At 31.1% G+C, this 19,846-nt stretch overlaps 1 protein-coding gene across 3 annotated transcripts in view; it reads left to right on the top strand.

The window, feature by feature from the left end:
• Positions 1 to 19,846, top strand: part of LOC113401291 (protein tramtrack, beta isoform-like) — a 56,190-nt gene that overhangs the window by 29,028 nt on the left and 7,316 nt on the right. For 2 of the 3 annotated variants that reach the window (XM_064215396.1, XM_064215395.1), the window contains exons 2-6: positions 7,675 to 7,839; positions 8,774 to 8,961; positions 9,110 to 9,758; positions 11,288 to 11,478; positions 12,172 to 12,258. In XM_064215396.1, the coding sequence (XP_064071466.1) occupies positions 7,695 to 7,839; positions 8,774 to 8,961; positions 9,110 to 9,758; positions 11,288 to 11,478; positions 12,172 to 12,258 (1,260 nt within the window). In that variant the 5' untranslated portion in view covers positions 7,675 to 7,694. Of the gene's footprint in view, positions 1 to 7,674; positions 7,840 to 8,773; positions 8,962 to 9,109; positions 9,759 to 11,287; positions 11,479 to 12,171; positions 12,259 to 13,653; positions 14,084 to 14,174; positions 16,138 to 19,846 lie in introns of those variants that run through there. The other variant, XM_064215397.1, reaches the window with a different exon arrangement.

The raw sequence follows: 19,846 nt of genomic DNA, 5'->3' as shown, positions 1-19,846 counted from the left end.
CATCTCAGATTGTAAAACAAAAGCAGATGGAGCGTGCCGAACATTATGTTCAAACAACAAAAGCAAATACAAAACAGTAGTAAATAGTATTTGTAGGATATAATTAACAAATTGTTAATAGGCCAATAATAATTAATAATTCAAGTGGCAGTACTTTTAATGTATTAACAAAAATACGCATCGTTTCGCACTACCTGGAATTTGCAATGGCATACCCATTGCCTATATCCAATCTATCGGTCAGTATGTTTAGGGATATTATAGGATAGTTTAGTTTAGGAGAGTTCTGTTGTGAGACGTGTAACAGTAGGCACCGGTGGATCAGGTACAGATGGAGATCTTCGTTCGTATTTCCTAACTAATTTAGTAAGTTCTTAATATCAAATTGCAATGCTGTTAAACGTTTTCACGCTACTAAGAGCAACATATACATTCAAAATAATAAACTTAATTATTAAGCTAATTTTATTTCCTATAATAAATATTGAATTCTGATTGTACTACGAATCCAATTTCAGACAGCTTTGTCATGTGAAACATTTTGAATATACTAACTACTAACTAATACTATGCTTTCAAATTTAAATTACAATAGTTGAAAGTTCGTCTAAGTCTACATATATGTACATAAAACTAACACCGATTCGAAATTTAAATTCTAATGAAAAAATCTACAAGATTTTTTCATCACGTTGAAAGAGTTATCGGTCGACTACTTAAATCAAACCAACCTATGGTTGAACTTAAACATAGGTACATAAATGTATAAATTACACACAAACGTGCTCTAATACAACGCTGTCCTTATTACTGTATTATGTATATCACCTAAGATAACAATATGCTCATTCGTGATGCGCACATGTAACCTTGGTAGTTTTCAGCACATTTCGGTATTTATCGCATTCGAGAGCTCTTTTAGGCGCGACCGGATGTCCAGCCGACGGGTTACGTAGTTACGATCGGTAGGCAAGTTTAGAGATACGTAAGTAATATGGCTAGCATGTAGTGTGTGCGTTATTTCAAACGACCTTGATCCCCACGCAGCGCGCGCAGCGCTGCGCGTGTATCTTAAGGCTAATTCCATACAGTTGTGGTTAGTGCTGCCTTTATTAGCTTTAGAATTTACTTCGTAGCTGGCAAATAAAAAAATAGATTGACGTGATTAACGTTTAACAAAGGCTTTTTTGCTCCTGTCCTGAACCATTTTTGTATTGGAGCGAAGGTATTTAAATCAAAAATTAAATCACAATAATTAGATAAACAGCATGGTTTTCATACGCAGTTTAGTACAATAAAGCTAGTGAATATTAAATAAACACATTATAGGTATTTTTTAAAATCAGAACAAAAGTTAGTTAAAGTGTATATATCCTAGATTCTAAACCAAAACTTGTTGATGGGCAGAGTTTCTTCTAAGATATAATTAAAATATTGTTTTCAGCAACCTCTTTATACTTAAGCTATTTGTTTTCTTTTTTCTAACTATATTTTTATGTATTATAAAGATCGCAGATGCGATGAGTAACTAGTGATGACAATTGTTATCTTTAATCGACCAGCCTGTTTAAGAAATTATCAATCATAAGTAGTCCCATTCAACTACACTCTTAGATAGGAAAGTTTCTTAAGAGAGAAGTAGGAACAATTAATAAAAGATAAATTCATGATAAATAAAATGATATTCAATAAAACTTTGAAAAGCATTTGATATATTTCTAGACTGGCGATTAAAAGTAACATAGTAACAATTATGAAATCGGCTTTATAATTATTAGTATAGCCACATGCGAACTGCAATGATCTATGTAGATTTAGGGCAAGATCACAAACCTCTATTCCAAAGCAGATTATATACGAATCAAAATAATTAATTAAATATCTAAAACAATTTTATAACAGATTCCGTCACTTATATTTAGGTACGATTCATACGCATTCAATAATACAGTAGAATATTTTTAATAATAAAAAATAAATAAGTTGTCTCAATATAAAAACACGGATATAAAATTACATAATAGTTACGCAGGCGCTGCCTTACAGCTAAGTATACATATATAGTATGCATTTTGTGACGTTATGTCCTCATCCTTAAACACGCCGTGCACGCCAGCTCCTCTATTGTGCGGCGAAGGTCAAACACAACTAAATAACTAGCCATCCATTTACCTACTTCTTTGAGGGCCATCGGTTTTCATGATATGTCCTATTACCTATATTATCATTGAAAATCGATTAAGCTATGAATTTTTAAGAGCAATTTGCAATTTGAATTGTATTGTGTTTTTGACGTTTTGGAGACATCTGCGTACGATTTACCGTTTTGGCGTTTAAAGAAGACTTACTGGTAAGAACGTTTTTGATTTCGACATGACATAAATCTTACAAGCAATCATTTAAAAAAAAACATCAATTAGTATAAATTAGATTTCGAAACGGATTTTATTTTTAAACTGAATTTAAAAATAGAATGCCATTGAGAATAAATAAATAACATTAAAATGTTACGTTATTACTAATTATTTTAATTTATCATAATAATGACAATCTAAACTCGTATGTACCTATTGCTACTATAACGCATTGAAATCTTATAGGTATACATATATATTTAGAAAAACCAATGGGATATAAGCTCTTATTAAATAAACAACTTGTTTAGGATTTTCCGAATAAAAACAGTGTAGAAACAATTATAAAAAGACATTAAATGTATATAGTAGCTGTAAGTATATTTAAAAGGAAATATTTATTTTTATAATTATTTCTCGTTGGCAAGCAAGTCTTATTTGCCTAGTATATACGTAACAATTTTAAGATGAACATTAAAAACGTATTGTCAATATATAAATTTTATTATCGCAAGATTTAGATTGGTTGTCAGTATTTTCTGCCTAACAAAAATTGTAACTCTCGTTATATTTATCTATGAATTTGATTCAATAGTCATCGCGAATATTGATACCTATGTAACGTGTCGAGATACCTACTTAGGTAGTTACTAAATATTATAGCTCGATAACAAATGATAGGTTATAAAAGCACAAGGTGATTTCCCAAGACAAGGTCGCGTTGAATGCTTAGCAGGAAATGCAATGATTTACTCGAGTCCTTTTTGAATATTCGTGTTCAACTATATACCTACGAATTAATTTATGTAACGAAATTATCATTAAGCTGTGAAAAATTCAATCGACGAATATTTTATAATAATACCTGTCTAACCTTAAAGACTTCCTTAAATTTTTTTGTAACACTAAAATTAGTCTAACCCAATTAGTGCTTAGACAAAAATTAATATTAAGGTTATAGATAGTGCTAAAGCCGGCTAGTTGCTACAAAATTTAAAAATAGAACGTTCCGCGTCCGCGGCCTTTCTGAAACGATCGTGATGAGAGGTGTGGGGGGGAGCGCAGACGGGATGACATCACACCGAGTTGCAGTGCGGTGCGACAGCCAGCTCTTGCGCAATCGCACGCCCTTGATCTTGACTGCGTCGCGCCCGCACGCGTATGCGCACACTACATATAAATACACTCACGACTATATTTATCTTCCCGCATGGAGGTGCGAAACGGTATTCAAAGAACTATAATATTAACGTGAAGTATATGAGTCTGTCTATGTTTTACAACAAAATTATCAATTTTGAAAGAAATATTTTTAAATTATGAATAAGACTCTAAAGTTAAATTATATGAATTTATGGAATACTTTAGGAATAGATAATAACCAATTAATAAAACAAATTTATTGTCAGTTAGTATAAAATATTATACCCATGCAAAATTATTTAAAGTGACAGTTCAAAGTCAAAAAAGACAATGGTTTACTAAACTGTTTTTTTATTTAACATTTACGTTATTTAAAAAAATATGTGCATTTTAATTAATAAATCAATGGATACTAAGGGGCATGATCTTTAGATTTCAATTGTAATCTGTCGAAAATATGTAGTTCAATGGTTTTATGTTATCTATTCCATTTTATTAAATATAGTACGAAAAAAATATCATTTTCGTAATTAAGAAACAAGTTAATAATTTAAATTCTATAAAAAATAAACTTTCAATAGCCCTCTAGGGAAATATGTCATTGGTCACGCCAGATCTACAATCTTTAAAAGATTAAAATTAATTGAAAATTATAAGCAGAAGGTTGAGGTTCTATTGCATTGTTAATAGTAAATTTCTTATGCGTGGACCGCATGAATCAGGTCAGATATTCGCATGCGAGCGAACATATTATTAATCAGTCGTAACTCGTGCAGGAAATAGGCCTGTGCTGATAAGAACTGAATACACGCGGTTTAATTTATAGCAATACTGCTCTATTCGAGGCAAAGACTAATGCGTTCTTAATTTATGCTCGATTAGGTGTTTTTTTTTAATTATGCACATAATTTGCTTTTTCTTCACGGTTTCATTGAGTTCAGCTAATAAAACGTGTGTAGTATAATTTTCTTGTATATTTTCATCGTCGTAGACTATAATTTATTTTATCTTAGAAGGATTACAACAAAATGAAATATGATTTTCGTATTGTGTCATCAACTTTTTCAAGCATGTTATTTTAACTATTTTTTTTACAACTGTGTACACACAACGCGAAATAAAAAGTGACATTCGATTATTGTTGGGGTCTGGATGTATGAGGAAAAATAGTGATTACCTTGTAAATGTTACTCACTATTTAATGTTTAAACTAGCGTTATTGGTCTATCATAACATAGATATTGTAATAAAAGAGACATCGAGTATATGCAATATCAGTGGGTACTGATAAGTTTTTATAATTGGAAATGTCGTTAAATTATTTTAACAATATTTATGTCATAAGTTGTTATGAAAATACTCGCTTTCGGGTTTATATTAGTTAAGATGTTCGTGTACCAAAAACAAAACATTTGTCGTAAAACATACGACAAATATATTATGGCCCAGTGCAGTGAAGATACGTGAATTATTAAAATATTTTATTTACGGCCAAGCACCGTTGAGTTTTTGTGTAATTTGCGTATATTATCCATCTCATGCTCTACTGTGGATAACGTCATGTACATAGATATCTTCAAGCATCTAATGAAATTGTCACATGTGTATTCATTAACTCACATTAAAGCAATGCTTGTGAGTTCTGAGCCATCTTCTTAAGAAGAGATACCTTAGCACGCAGATTTACAAGCTGTTATGTCCCTTACTAGTGCACTTGAGTTACAATATAATGCGTAATGATGGGTATGAGGATAGATATACTGTTACTTGTTCTCTTAATAAGGTATTAAAGATGTCTATGACATATGCCATTTCATTCAAAACTTAATTTTTACAGAACAGATTAGATTCTCAAAAACTTTAATTTGTATCTCGCAACGGAACAAATATATTATTTTATTGCTATGAGCCTATATTTTAGAGACGTACTACAAAACATCTTTTGAAAGTATGCGCGACATTAGTCAAACGGAAAATCGGTAATTTGTTTTGGATATCAAACATTGCTCAATACAAAAAGATGAAAATGTAATTATTAAAGATTTAAGTTTAGTAAGCATTTTAAGCGTTACAAGGACTTGCATAGCGAGAAAAAAAGTTTCGGCGTTTCCAATCACTACATGGTATAAAACAGAGCCTGTCTGAATGTTATACACTTATCATGGCGACTAGAACCTTCAGTGACGTGCGCCTTGTAGGTATATCATTGAAGTTATAATAAGTATGTATCGCGACATAAAAGTTTTAATCCAGATTATATAGATATATATTCTACAGGTAGCTAATATAATATAACAGTAGTTACAGATTAAACAAATAATATAACAATAAATTCAATATTAATAATTAATAAAAAAAAATCATTAAAATCACATACAATTATTGCGTAATCATCTTAAAATCAAAACAGTAGTTAAAAGTATTTTAGCTCGTAAATTGCGTAGGACGTGTGACCGTTGATCGATAGCCGTCTTAGTACTAACTGTGAGCATTGGTAACTTGGTATATTATCTTTAAGGTCCTTTAAAAAATATATACCTAGTATATTATATATATTTGGAAGAAAAAACACAGAGATGAAGCAAATAAAGTCGATAGTATACTAGATACGCCTTAAATTTTTAATTACTTTTTTTCTAAAATAATCTCCAACCTAGAGCACATTAAATAATTTTAAGATGTTACTAACAAAGAACTTTACCATATACAATAATCTTGTAGGTATATTGTTTAATTACGCACAAAGATTTTCAAACAAAAATAATGTACTAATTCGAAAAAGTTCGTATTTAACGTTTTTGCTAATGACGTTGAATGTTGACGTAACATTAGACTTGGAATAGAGAGACTTTAGAAATGGCACCGAGCGTTTTTCTTACCACAATTCGGAAACAGCAAGTTATCGTGTCACATTCAATCTTAAAATGCATAAATATTTTGTAATGTAACGATGTTCTCTACATCTACGAATAAAGAATAGAAAAGTACTAATATCTGTAGCGGATAAGGTCTATTATATAGCTATTTGTGGTATCTTCCATAAGTCCGACGTCATGTTCGCTTCTACGCCTGCCATTTCTTCTATATTTCCGTTCCAAGAACTAACTGAATCATTTGCTTGTATATTGCTTAAAGATCTTTCAAAAATCGATTATAACTGAAATTCGAATATTATCTATTTCAATTTTAAATATACATCTTGATTTAATTTATCTAGATGAAATTATAGTTATGTTTGTAATCACCTTCTGTTTTAAACAGCAGTATTTAATGCTTTTTAATAAAAAACACCAGAACTGTTCATAATTGAATCGGAAAATAGGATGTATTATTTTATCTTTGCCCGATAATAAAATATATGCTGGATGTATTTGGCAAACCCCCAAACCTACCAATTACCTGCTAACTGTTAGATATCATTCTTGCGTTGATTGTTACTCACACACACAACGGCACATGCTAAAATTTTTATTTTTTTTATCTATTAATGTCTTCATTATGATACACCATGACATGATGATTCGCTTCCATTTTTAAAAATATTTATTGTTATACAAGTGCGTAAATATTTCATATTTATCTATCCGTTCTTATTAATAAAATCGTTCTCTGAGAAACTTCTAACCTTTTATAAACTGGGTTAGATTATTACGTAGACTTTGGTAACACTAAGCACTTGTTCATTAGCCAAATCCGATGAAATATTCGATTTAATATTAGTTTATTTACGTAATTGTTTCTTTCTAAGATTTATTTTTAAGTGGGCGTGGTGTTAAAGTATATATTCGCATATTTTTGGGATTTCCGACCTAGTCCATTTTGTAATGAAAAATATCAAACGGTTTTCTATTTTATACTAAAATAAAATGTAGAGGCTCATAACTAAAGATAAAAAATATTAGTTAATTTCGGTCATTGCTTATTGGGCTTCTCATTTTAAATTCTGGTCGCTAATAGAATGCGTTCCTGACAAGTCCCTGGTCGAATGTACAACGTAACTTTAAAAGCACAGAGACCTGTCATTATTTGCTATAAATGTGTATTATTAATAATATTAGTAATAATGCTAATGACTACCGTGTAATACTTTTAAAAACAAAATATAATATTGATTTTAACGGAAGCCAGATAGTCAATTATTCCTATTGATATTCTAATAAATCTTTTCATTTGACAGCGGCGGGAGCTAGCTCAGACATGGGAAGTGAGCACTATTGCCTGAGGTGGAACAATCATCAGAGCAACTTGCTCGGCGTTTTCAGCCAACTGCTACACGACGAAAGCTTGGTGGACGTCACGCTCGCCTGTTCCGAAGGTGCCTCCATCCGGGCTCATAAGGTAGGTATTTAAAAAAGTAACTAGTCCGTGAAAGTCCTATAGTGATGGTTAAAATTGCCATTTACATTATAAGCAATCAATTACACAAATTACAAAAATTGTTAAATTGAAAACATAAGGGTAGTAGGTATAGATTTAGACATAATTTCAGTGACCGAATTGATAAATATATTTATAGGTAGTTCATGTTGTTTTGTTTATTAGTAAGTTATTTTTATTTGGAAGTTCAAATGCGTCTTCTTTTATATACGGTATACCACATAGGGACATCAAGAAAATTATTGAACATCACATATAATAAGATTAATGGAAGATATGAATGCCAAAAAGGTTTCCAATTAAAAATTATGTCGCTTATTGGCAAATATTAGATGATTAGCGTAAGTGAATACGTCAAGCGGCTGTATACAATAAGTCTTTGTTATAGAATGATCTGGCGCCGAGCAGGCCAGGTGGCAAGGTTCCCTGTATTTCCCTACTTATGTAGCTAGCTTTGGTGCATAGCTTTAGGTCATAGAAATATTTTTGTAACTCTTTAAGGGACACCTGTTCAAGACATATTTTACAAGCAAAACTTCGGAAACAAGACATACAAAATAATATATTGTTATAAAAATATTATAGAGAATAAAAAAAAATCTTTATGTTATGAGCTAAAAAGCTTAGAATATTTAATACATTTGTTTGATACTTTTGAAGGGTTTGACTTGATTTGTGAGTCACACTTGCTGCATAACGTGGAAAAACCAATCAGATATTGACCAATGCTTATTGTCACGTTAGTTTGCTTAACAATTAATACATTTCTTTCCAGAGCAAAAGCTGAGTAAAATTAATTATTAATAGCGAAAATGATGTGACGTAAATAATACCTAATCTATCTAAATTAATATACTTATCTAATTTTTTTAATCAAATAAGTTTTTTTTTTCAGGTAGTACTATCAGCGTGCTCATCTTACTTCCGTTCGCTATTTGTGGACCATCCTTCACGTCATCCAATCGTGATCCTCAAGGACGTGGGTTTGGAGGAGCTCCGAACGCTCGTAGACTTCATGTACAAGGGCGAGGTTAACGTCCAATATTGCCAACTGCCTGCTCTCCTTAAAACTGCTGAGAGTCTACAGGTGAATTAGTTATTAAATAGTTTTGAAATTATTCGTTTTGTCTTCTTTCTTTTTATTTATTAATTATCTTTAAATATTTAATTCTTATTGAACTAAAACTTTGTGATGTATATTGACATCAAAGTAACGTATTGTTATTATTTTTAAGGTCAAAGGACTAGCTGAAATGACTACGCTTAGCGCAGCCGGCATTGACACGAGGAACGTTCCGGAACCGATGGAGGAGTGCCAACAACAAGATATTAGGGAATGTACAGAATCGCATGAAAGGTTAGACGAGCGAGACACACGCGACAAAGAAGAAAGGAGGGAAGCAAAAGAAAGTCGTGAAATCCGTGAAAGGGATTGTAAAGATATACGAGAAGGTCATAGAGAATCTCGAGAAACGAGAGATTTGGGTGGGCACAGAGAAAGAGACAGAGAACGCGAAAGGGAACCACGAGACTTGATACGAGAAACTCGAGATTCACGAGACCTGCGGGATCATAGAGACTCTAGAGACCATAGAGAATTACGAGATGTTAAAGATAATAGAGAGCCTAGAGACCTGCGTGAAATAAGGGATGCAAGAGATCTTCGTGATGCTCGCGATCAACGGGAAGCCGTTGAAGCTTCTCCACCAAGAATATCACCCTTACTTTCTGTGAGACGGTTTAGGCCTGAAACGTCAATTGAAACTCCAACATTAACGCATCCACCTATACCAAAAGACGAGCCGCCCGACGAACCAATGCGACCATCATCACCTGAAGACGACTCCGTTTCAATTAGGTCCAATGGTGCGAATGAGAACATGGGTATGTCACTATCGTGTCTGATGATGATACACATTCTTTAATAAATATAATTTTGATACTAATGCAGTTCGTATTTTATGAACTATATATAAATTATATCGCCACGTACAGAGTAATAATTAAACAACCATAATTATATTAGGTTAGAAACTAAATTGAACCGGGATAATTTTCTAATTTACAGTCATTATACGATCGCTAGTGTGTCATGTTAAGCAATCTTTATTGTTTATCGTGATTGCAATCAAGTCGTTGCTTTTTTTCTAAATTATACAGATCATTAAAAACAATTTATTTATTTATTATAACGACGGGGGTTTTATTTAAAATTAACTTGACACATACTAATGTATGTACCTACATGTCGCAGCCAATAGTTTAATCAGTCTTTTAATTAACAGACTAGCCATTTTACTAATCGGTGACTTGTATGAATCTCCTGAAAATATTTATTTGGTTAGATTGGATTATAAGTGATTCGTTTAGAAAATTTTTATAAATTATACTTTGAGGAGATCTTAGCAAATTATTCTATCTTATTCTATGAATGGAAGATGAATTGGTTTAATGTTATTTAGGCCGCCGATTGAACGGTGCCGCTTAGTAAAGAAGCTAGACTGTTCATTAAATGGCTAATTAAGCTAGTTGCCTGCAACATAATATCCAAACGCTATCTTGGTCATAAAAAAAAATTGATTGGTTTGTCATTACACTTTTACTTATACGTTAAGTATAAGTAGCAAGCACTATTATTTTCTTTAATTTCTCTACTAACAATTTAAAAAAAGAAATTAATATTCTTGTAATGGTGATATTGCTTAAACCTAGTTTTATTGATAATTAAGCGACACCAATTATTGTTGATGATTAATTAAATTAATTTGAGACATTCTCGTGAATATGTCTTAAATTCACAATAGTCTTATATCGTATAAGATCAGGAGTATCTATTATGAATAGGGTAAATTCAATACTTCAAATGTCAGAAGTTACTTAGGTTACAAAATAAAATGGTTATAAATGATGACGGTGAGGCTGTATGATGTACAGCTGTTGTCTACGCAACCGATACGAAATACTTAAAAAATACTCTTGTCAGTTTCATAACGTGTTTATTTTTAGTTGATGTCGATTGTCAATTGTGATTGTGTCAAATATGTGTTTACATATTTTTAGGAAGAATTATTCTACAAAAATGCATTTTGTATTTCTCTATACAAAGAAGTGTAAAGTAAATAATATGTCTGTCCCTAAAATGCATTTTATGACAATTACCGAACAATTAATCAAATTATTACTGATGTAGGTATCCTTACAAGATTCTCATTTGCAAAAATGGTTCTTTATTTAATAAAATCAATGTAGTCAGTTGCATTTGCAGTGTTAGTTCATAATTATTATTTAAACTTTATTATTGAATAATATTATACGGTGTAATACTATAAATAAAAATACTTTCGGTTGCATTATTTAAAATACAGCATAGATAATCCTAGAGAGATATAAATTTAATTAATTTCAAATTACAGGCATAAATATGATAATAAACAGTCATGGTGGTTTGGGACCGCGCTACTCTCCTGTAGAACAAAGGCTCAGTGTGCTGAACACATTACCGCATCCTGGATTGCCTCATCCCTCACACAGTTCATTGTCGAGTCCAAGAAATGAACCTATAGCAGGCCCCTCCGGGTTGCCTCCTGTTCAACAAGTACCTTTGGTAATATTAATTAAAATTGTTTATGTTGGGCAAGTTATTAAACCATGCTTATTTTATTCTTAACATATAAATTTAAATATTATATTCAGATCTTTATCTTAGAACATGATAATCTCTTGAATGTGTCTGATCATTTCCTAAAAATTAATGATTATTTTTTGTTTCTCGAAACATAAATATTTCCAGGAAACCTTCATTTTTTAAATTTAATAAATGAAGGCAGACAAAAATAAAGTATATAAATAAACAATATAAAGTTTTTCTGTGTACTCATTTTAATTCAACTAGTAGAATAAAAATGATGAGTGAGCTGTAATCTGGGTAGGCTTACACACTTCTATTTTATTTTATTTTCTACACTATGTATTTCATTCAAGTATAGGATCAAAATATTTAAAAAAAAAACTGTTTTATACTGTGCTAATTGTGTTTCTTTCAATATTTTATTTTATGTTCTGACAGTTTTTATAATTATTAATTCACATTTAGCTTGTCATGTCTATAGTCTAAATTTAAAGTTGGTGAAACTGTGAAGTGTAGCTACTTATGTAATAATTTTATGTACCCAAACTTTCTACAAAATGAGCTGCTTCCTTTGTTAGAAGTTTTATTTAAATATTTGTTTAATATTTTATGTTAATTGAACAGCATGATTTTTTTATTTTTTACATTGTTAATTTAATACAATTTCAGTCCTTGAAAAAAGAAGCAGATTGGGATAGGAGTAACGAGGAGAAGAGTGTGGAGTCAGCACCGGAGTACCGGATGCAGCATGAATCTGTATGTATAAATATTTTTCTCGTATTTTGTACATTCTGTGGTTGTGGTAGATTTGTATAATATATTTTTTCAAAATTCACTTTAGATAGTTGCTTATTAAGTGTATATATAGCTTTTTTTTAATTTGGTTACCAATGTGGTATTATTATTTTAACCTTATCAAATATATATACTTATTCAATAACTGATAATGTGAATTGAAAAAATACTTGTAATCTAAGTTGGAATTATTATTCAAAATCGATGCAAAAGTGTTGGATTTTGAATGTCACATGTGAAATATATTGGACTTTGCTTAATTTTTGCCCAATGTCAATGTTTAATCTGTAAATTTTTTTTAAAACCTCATTTTAAGTAAATACATTTAATGCATGTCATTTGTTTTGCACCTTATTGCATGTTATTTTATTTTATATATTTCATACGTATTTATTTTACATATATCAAATTATACCAAAGTGGTGAGCCATGTTATTCGCTTGGAAAGCTTAAAATTAAGTATCAATGTTCCTAAATTTTTTTGTATGCTTTATTTTATTGATTCATGTAATATCATTTACTATGCTATTCCAGTAGATAAAATGCCATACATTTTTAAAACCTTGTTAAAAAATTAATATAAAATGCCCAATACAACTTTTTTTTTTAAATATAATAATACTTTATAGTTAGCAAAGTATAAAAGTCCTGAAATATACAAACTTATTACAATTTAGAATATTCCATATATTCCAAGGTAGAACTACCTTCTTATATTAACATATTAATATTTGCATTTAGCTGTCTCAAAAATATATTATAACCCATATATATATTTATGTATATATATATACCACAGAATTCCCACTTATAGCAAAGTTTATGAATAAGTATCTATGAGTATGCCAACCTTCGGCATTAAAAGAGTACTAGTTGAGCATCATTGTTGTTGGTTGGCGATTATTGTGGAAGTTGATTTGTATTTAATTGCATGCTTATTGATGTGCTGCGCTATTTTAACAACGAGTACTATGCCTTGCTGTCAAGAAGTTGACCTTCATTTTGTTGGCCATCATTTTTTTACATACATTCATTTTGTTTCATATATTTTGGGCAGTTTTATTTTAAATTTTGGCCATATTATTGCATACGATATATGTACGAATCTTAGATTCAGTACGCGCGCGCGTTGCTATGCTATACAACAAGGCATTACGCGTAGCCGGCTCCCGGGTTCACTCCTGCACATTTTTTGGGCAAAAATGAGCGTCAACTTCTTACTTAGATAGTGAAACTAAAGATATACAGAGATTGCATCTCAATTTAGAAAGTAGTGGTAGAGATTTTGCACACATTTTGGTCCTTGCTAAGAACGAACAAGAGAAAAAGAAGTTGATGTTCTTTTTGTGGTTGCAGGAGTACGAAGGGTCCGGTAGGGGGAGAATTGATGAAGGGGAGAGGGCGTACCCTTGCATACATTGCGGAGCGGCGTTCCCACATCAGAGCAAACTAACCAGGCATATATTGACGACACACACTCTCGACACTTTGAAGTATCGCGACGCTTTAATGGGCAGGCCTATGGGATTACCAATGATCGGGCAGTTTAGCGAACCGACTTACATGAGTATGCCGACGGAAGAGTCGCCCCTAGATTTAGATATCGGTCCAGTAGAGCCTGGTAATGTCGTTTTATGCAAATTTTGTGGCAAGAGTTTTCCTGACGTATCATCTTTAATAGCGCATTTACCAGTGCACACCGGAGATCGACCTTTTAAGTGTGAATTTTGTGGAAAGGCGTTTAAATTGAGGCATCATATGAAGGACCATTGTAGAGTGCATACAGGTAGGCACAACATTTATTAAAATATCTTGTGTTTTTTGGTTCAAACAATCATTAATGTTACGCAATTTGATTTTTTAAATTTGAATTTTAGGTGAGCGACCGTTTCGGTGTGTTCTGTGCGGCAAAACGTTTTCGCGGTCAACGATATTGAAAGCGCACGAGAAGACACATTATCCGAAGTACGCGAGGAAGTTCCTGTCGCCGAGTCCCGTCGACACGGAAGAGGAGAGTCCACATCAATGAGTATGGGATGGCTATAGTGCACAAATTTATCAGAATATATTAGCCAATAATGTAAGTTTTTATTGGAAGTAGTCAATGGTGCGAGTTGAATGAACAAACGGAGGACAATATGTTATTAGTTAAGAATGTGATTTAAACGCCGCAACTGTGATCTGAATGATATGAATAAATATTTGATATTTCACTTATAGATAATTGACTCACAAAATTTGTTAGTGTGTTACGTTTTTGAGTTTTTTTTTGTTTTATGATAAAGAGCGCGTTTTGATTGATTCCTTAATTTTGCTTTCATGAATTTTGTAACATTTAGGTGCTTTTCTTACCTTACTTACCTTAGATACTAATGAGTAATTTTATTAGCAACAATCCCTTAATTGGCATAGCCAAAGATTAATAGAGAGTAAAATTTTTCAAAATTATATTTAAGATTATCAAGATCTCGTTTGCTTTGCTTTTTATTTTAGAACAATATAAGCCTATTACTAATGTTTTAGTGATTTCGATAATATGAACACTACGTTCAATTAATGTAAATTATTCCTTTAGAGCTGAAGTAATCTTTGGACATTTGCAAATTTATTATAGTGTTTGTCTCAGAATTGTTTTATTAACCAAATTGAGAAATTAACGATGAGTGCTTTAACATTATTAGAGTTTATGGAAATCGCACTCAGGATAGTTTGTATGTATAAATTAGAAATTTGAGGTTTTTAGTAATTTTATCTGTCTTTCGAAGTAAACGACGCACGCTCCCCGAGGTAATTCAAAAGCAATATTACGACATATAAAATGTAAATACATATAGTTTGGTACCTAATATCGGATTTTTAGGAAATTTATTAGAGTATAATGCTTCAGTAGGTCATTAAATGGGGAGGGTTGTGGATGTGTGATCATGGGAATCAAAGCTTTAAGCGCCGTTTCAGTTCGAACAGAACACTATGCCTCTTGGTCCAAGTCCACTCGACACATGCTACACCGTAACTACGGTCTTAATAACTAGGAATAATTTTGCCTTTCATTAAAAGGATTATGGATGTCAGAGGCATGGTAACCCATGTAGAAATTTTTTATCTATTTTCATACAGATTAACTGTCTCATTCTTATTTTTATACGACGTTTCAAATGCTATATGTATTCCATGTTATATTATACATATATACAACATTTTATAATAAAAAAAATGGTGAAAGTAAAAGCATTTGAATGTCATCTCACAATTGCTGTGTTCAAGAAATTAAACAGAGTCAAATACAGGGATATTTTATGGATTATAACGTTCATTTCAGATAGATAACATATTATTTTACACAGATACATGTTTAAGACGACAGTGTTCATTATAAATGAAAATTTTTGTCATAAATATGTATAATTAAACCACGAACTGTCATCGACGTCACAACCGAAAAAACATATTACTAAAGCTTTGATTTGTTCTTGATTGAATGGTGGCTCTATTGAGCGCGGCAAATCGTAATGGCTTTGGGTCACGATAATGTGCTTTATAGACGGTTGGAATAGAAGTTATTTTTGCCTAAACATTGTTAACATGCAAGTCATTTCATTCATAAATTAAATTATGTGTTATGCCGCGCTAATAAGCCTAGACTACGTTTGGACGACTGATTATTATTTTTTATTTATATTATGTTTAACTTTGATATGCTGACGGTACTCTGGCTGTATGTGTATGTTGCAATTTGATCGTAGATGAAATTTTTTAACTACTATTAGAATAGGATGTACCTTATCATTTCAAATCGTGCATATCATTTTTAGAAATTGGAGCAACATTGGTGTAATGAAAGATATAGAGAAAATAATGAAAAAAAAATAATTGTTTTGAATTCGTTCTAAATTTAAATATTATAGAGAAATATTTCTTCTTTATCATGTAATATTTGGATTAACCCTTTAAAGTATTATGGTAATTTAAGAAATGGTCTGTGATATAAAGTAAGGTATTACATCTGGGAGTAAAATTTCGATCTCAGAATTTTAGTGATTATTATTTCACTATAAGATATTAAAAGATGAAAGGAAAAAAAAAGCCATAGCGTCATTTCTCAGCTATTAAATAAAAATGATTTCGATACGTATAAATATATCCCGAAAGTATCAAAGTACTAAATCTTGTAGGAATATTCTTTTGAACATATCTTGACTTTTTTTTTGTGTTTTTGTCTACTTATTTACAATTAATTTACCGATTGTTTCTTGTATGCCTGTGTGGGTATCAGCCATTCTTTCGTTATTTAAACGCCCATATCATTACTCTGTGGTCTGGTTAGGTCTGCCGTCTGAGCCAGTATAATTTCAGGCACTAGGAATACAAAATCTTAATTCCCATTTTTGACGATGCACTTGCACTTTACGCAGTGGTATGATCATTTCGTCTTACTAAAAAACTTAAAAAAACATATGGTCAGTTTCAAATTGTATTTTGAGTTTAATTGCAGTTAATATTATTTGGACTAGTAATAAAATTTCGACTAGTAAGACTAGTAATAATCGTCTATAATTACTTTCTTTGAAAAAAAAAACCTTTAAAGTACTTTCCTTTAAAGATTTTGCGATTCGTAACATATTTTGTCAATTTTTTTTTTATTGATGTTTCTTATCAGATCTCATTGCTTATAGAGTTAGGATTCAATGTCATAGAGTATAAGGCTTATTATTTAAAAAAAAATATATATACGACAATTTTACATTATGACAATCACATTTTTAAATTTGTCTTCGTCAAAAAATAGTGTTGTTTGAAAAGAATAGTTAATATTTAACACTTATTCCATTGATTAATATCATTGTCGTAGAATATTCGGACAAATCGAATCACCGCGAAAATTCTAGAGCGTTTGCAAAACACCGGACATTAAGGAAAGTTTTATAGAATAATAAAATACCAACTAATGAAGCCGTTAGCCAATTAGCGCATTCGTCATGTATACAACAGCCAATCAACGCTCATATAGTGATTATTCATGACTTACCTACGCCGGTTTTTGCAACGATTCTAAAAATAGCTTGAATGATTGCGAAGGCCTTCCATAGACTTTTATCATCCGGTCCTTTGCAGCTGTCATAGGATTTTGACTGATTATCCTACGAAATCATAAAATTATAACGCATTAAATAAATTTTCTTGGTTAGAAGTCGGTTTTTTTCGGAATTAAAAAAAAATCTTTTAAAAATTGGTATGTTTATTTACAAAATTCAACATTCCTTCGTCCTTGGTTTAATATTTCGTCAAATATAAAAATGTTAGAATAAATTAATGTGTAATTGACAATGAGTTTTAACGTATGTTACACAGCGATGAGTACCGCGGCATATTTAAAGTGTTATCTTAATTATTTCAAAATGTTGTGGCGTACTGAAAATTTTGTCATTTGTAGTCTATAGGAGGCTGTTTCGAAAGCCGCAAATATATAATTTAGGCATGGACTATGCAGTATTTGTGCGCACTTAATTTCATGAATATCATTTAACATAGTCTAACTGGTCATTTTAATACTAAAATAATAAAACATTCCAAGTGGGAGGATGGATGTTAAAATTTACGCCCAAATCACTCGGAATTCTAAGAATAGCGTTTGAATTATTTCTAAATTCGCTGAAGAAATTTACGTAAAATTTAATATCCATTCATAAATATGTTATATATTATTGTTTAAATAGAGGTGATTTTTTATATATATCTGCGTACATTTCTATAGAGTTTACCATGAATTTATTCGCTGTGAAAATTAATTTTGGTCTGCTGTTAAAAGGCACATGTAAATGCATATTTAGGATATAGATTGGTAGATGCGCTACTTTCCGGAGCTAGAATGGTGGAAAAGGAGTAAAATAAAAAAAAAAAAAATCAAAATTAGAAATACATAATGTTGCTATTTGAAAAGCTGCACTCATCTTATTTTTCGGAGTCAAACGTTACCAAACTTATAGCAATATGTAACCTTGATTAATGTTCCTCTTCTTGTTTTAAGAAAGATTGAATATTTACAATATACATTATAAATTAATAGCAATAATTAAATGGTTAGTAAAGATGCGATTAAACAAAGTACGATTTTTTATCGAAATAGTTTTTATAATAGAACTGAATGCAATTTTAAATGCTATTTTTGTTTCCTAACTTTCAGAGGTACTATTTATTAATGAAATAATATTATTATTATTATTATACATATTTCTATGTATTGACATGTATATAGGCAGTATGAGGTTGTTGAAGAAGATGATTGTTATATACAATAGTATTTATTATATGGCCCCTAAGTGCAGTTATTCAAATTTTAACATTCGCCAGTTGTTGCCACGTCCCTGCGAAGTTCACACGCCGTTAGCACAAAATAAAGTAAATAGTTATATACGATATTTATGTGAATTTTATGTAGATATATTTTCTCTGAGTACCTATCAAGCATGTAAGTCGAGATTAGCACAAGTTGTTTAAAAAGTTTGAATAGATACAACTTAGATTCATTTTTATAACATAAATTGTGACCACAGTTTTATATTTAGAGTGCCTCTTGCCTATATAAGACTTATATAAAGGCTGCAAATCACGGAATATACATAGTTTATGTAGGGAATGAATTATAGAGAAATATGTGTAATTTTATGGTGAAAATTGTACGTTGCGTTATGATATGTGACTTGCAACAGGTGACTTTTGTTTTAACAATTGCGACAACATGAGCCGTATAGTTGGACGTGTCGGGGAATACCCGACTACGCACGTATGCCGCATGGCATGGCATACACCATTACACCTGACTAATGCATACACGCGAGATAACACCTCCGTAGTTAGCGCATTCCAATCTTGTGATTTATACAGTTAAAATTAACCAGTGCAAAATTATTTTAATGACCAATACTAGGACAATAGTTTTATTTGTATAATCTTAGATAATACTGTTAAGCTTCACCGACCTGAAGGTTGAAAGCCTGAACCGCAATGAGCGTTCATTGGTCACTTGTGATTATGTTACTATTTTTAAGTGGCATACATAAATATATAACTTATATTGCAATTTTTCTAAGTTCCTGTAGGTATATTGATTATTATATATTGGTACAATTTGTTTTAATTATTATGATTTTTTTTAATATAATTTATTTAGACTAAGTTTCGTGATTAAGAGCATGATATACATATACAATTTGTTTGAGTTACGACTGTTTTCGCTGGGTGACTGACCGTTCAATGTTTCGATATTTCAAAACGTCAGTACCCAGTTGTGGGCTTTCGTACGAATTTTTGTATATTATGCTGTAAAATTAATTGTAATCAGCACAAGTTCAAATAACGTAGGTCCACTTTATTTATATTATTATATAGCTTAAATCGTTGTTACTTCATAGAAGCGTCAGCGGTTATTTTTCCCTTAAGCTGTTTTATTTAACTTTCATTGTTGACATTTTAGATTAGTGAAATCTGTTTTGCCTTATCATTAATAATAGGTCATAATGTTGTAACAGAGAGCAGTACGATTTTGTTGAAA

Source organism: Vanessa tameamea, chromosome 7 (assembly GCF_037043105.1).
Source record: "Vanessa tameamea isolate UH-Manoa-2023 chromosome 7, ilVanTame1 primary haplotype, whole genome shotgun sequence".
NCBI classification, from domain to species: Eukaryota; Metazoa; Arthropoda; class Insecta; order Lepidoptera; family Nymphalidae; genus Vanessa; species Vanessa tameamea.
The sequence above is the reverse complement of the archived record's forward strand: the minus strand, read 5'-3'. Positions and strand labels throughout refer to the sequence as shown.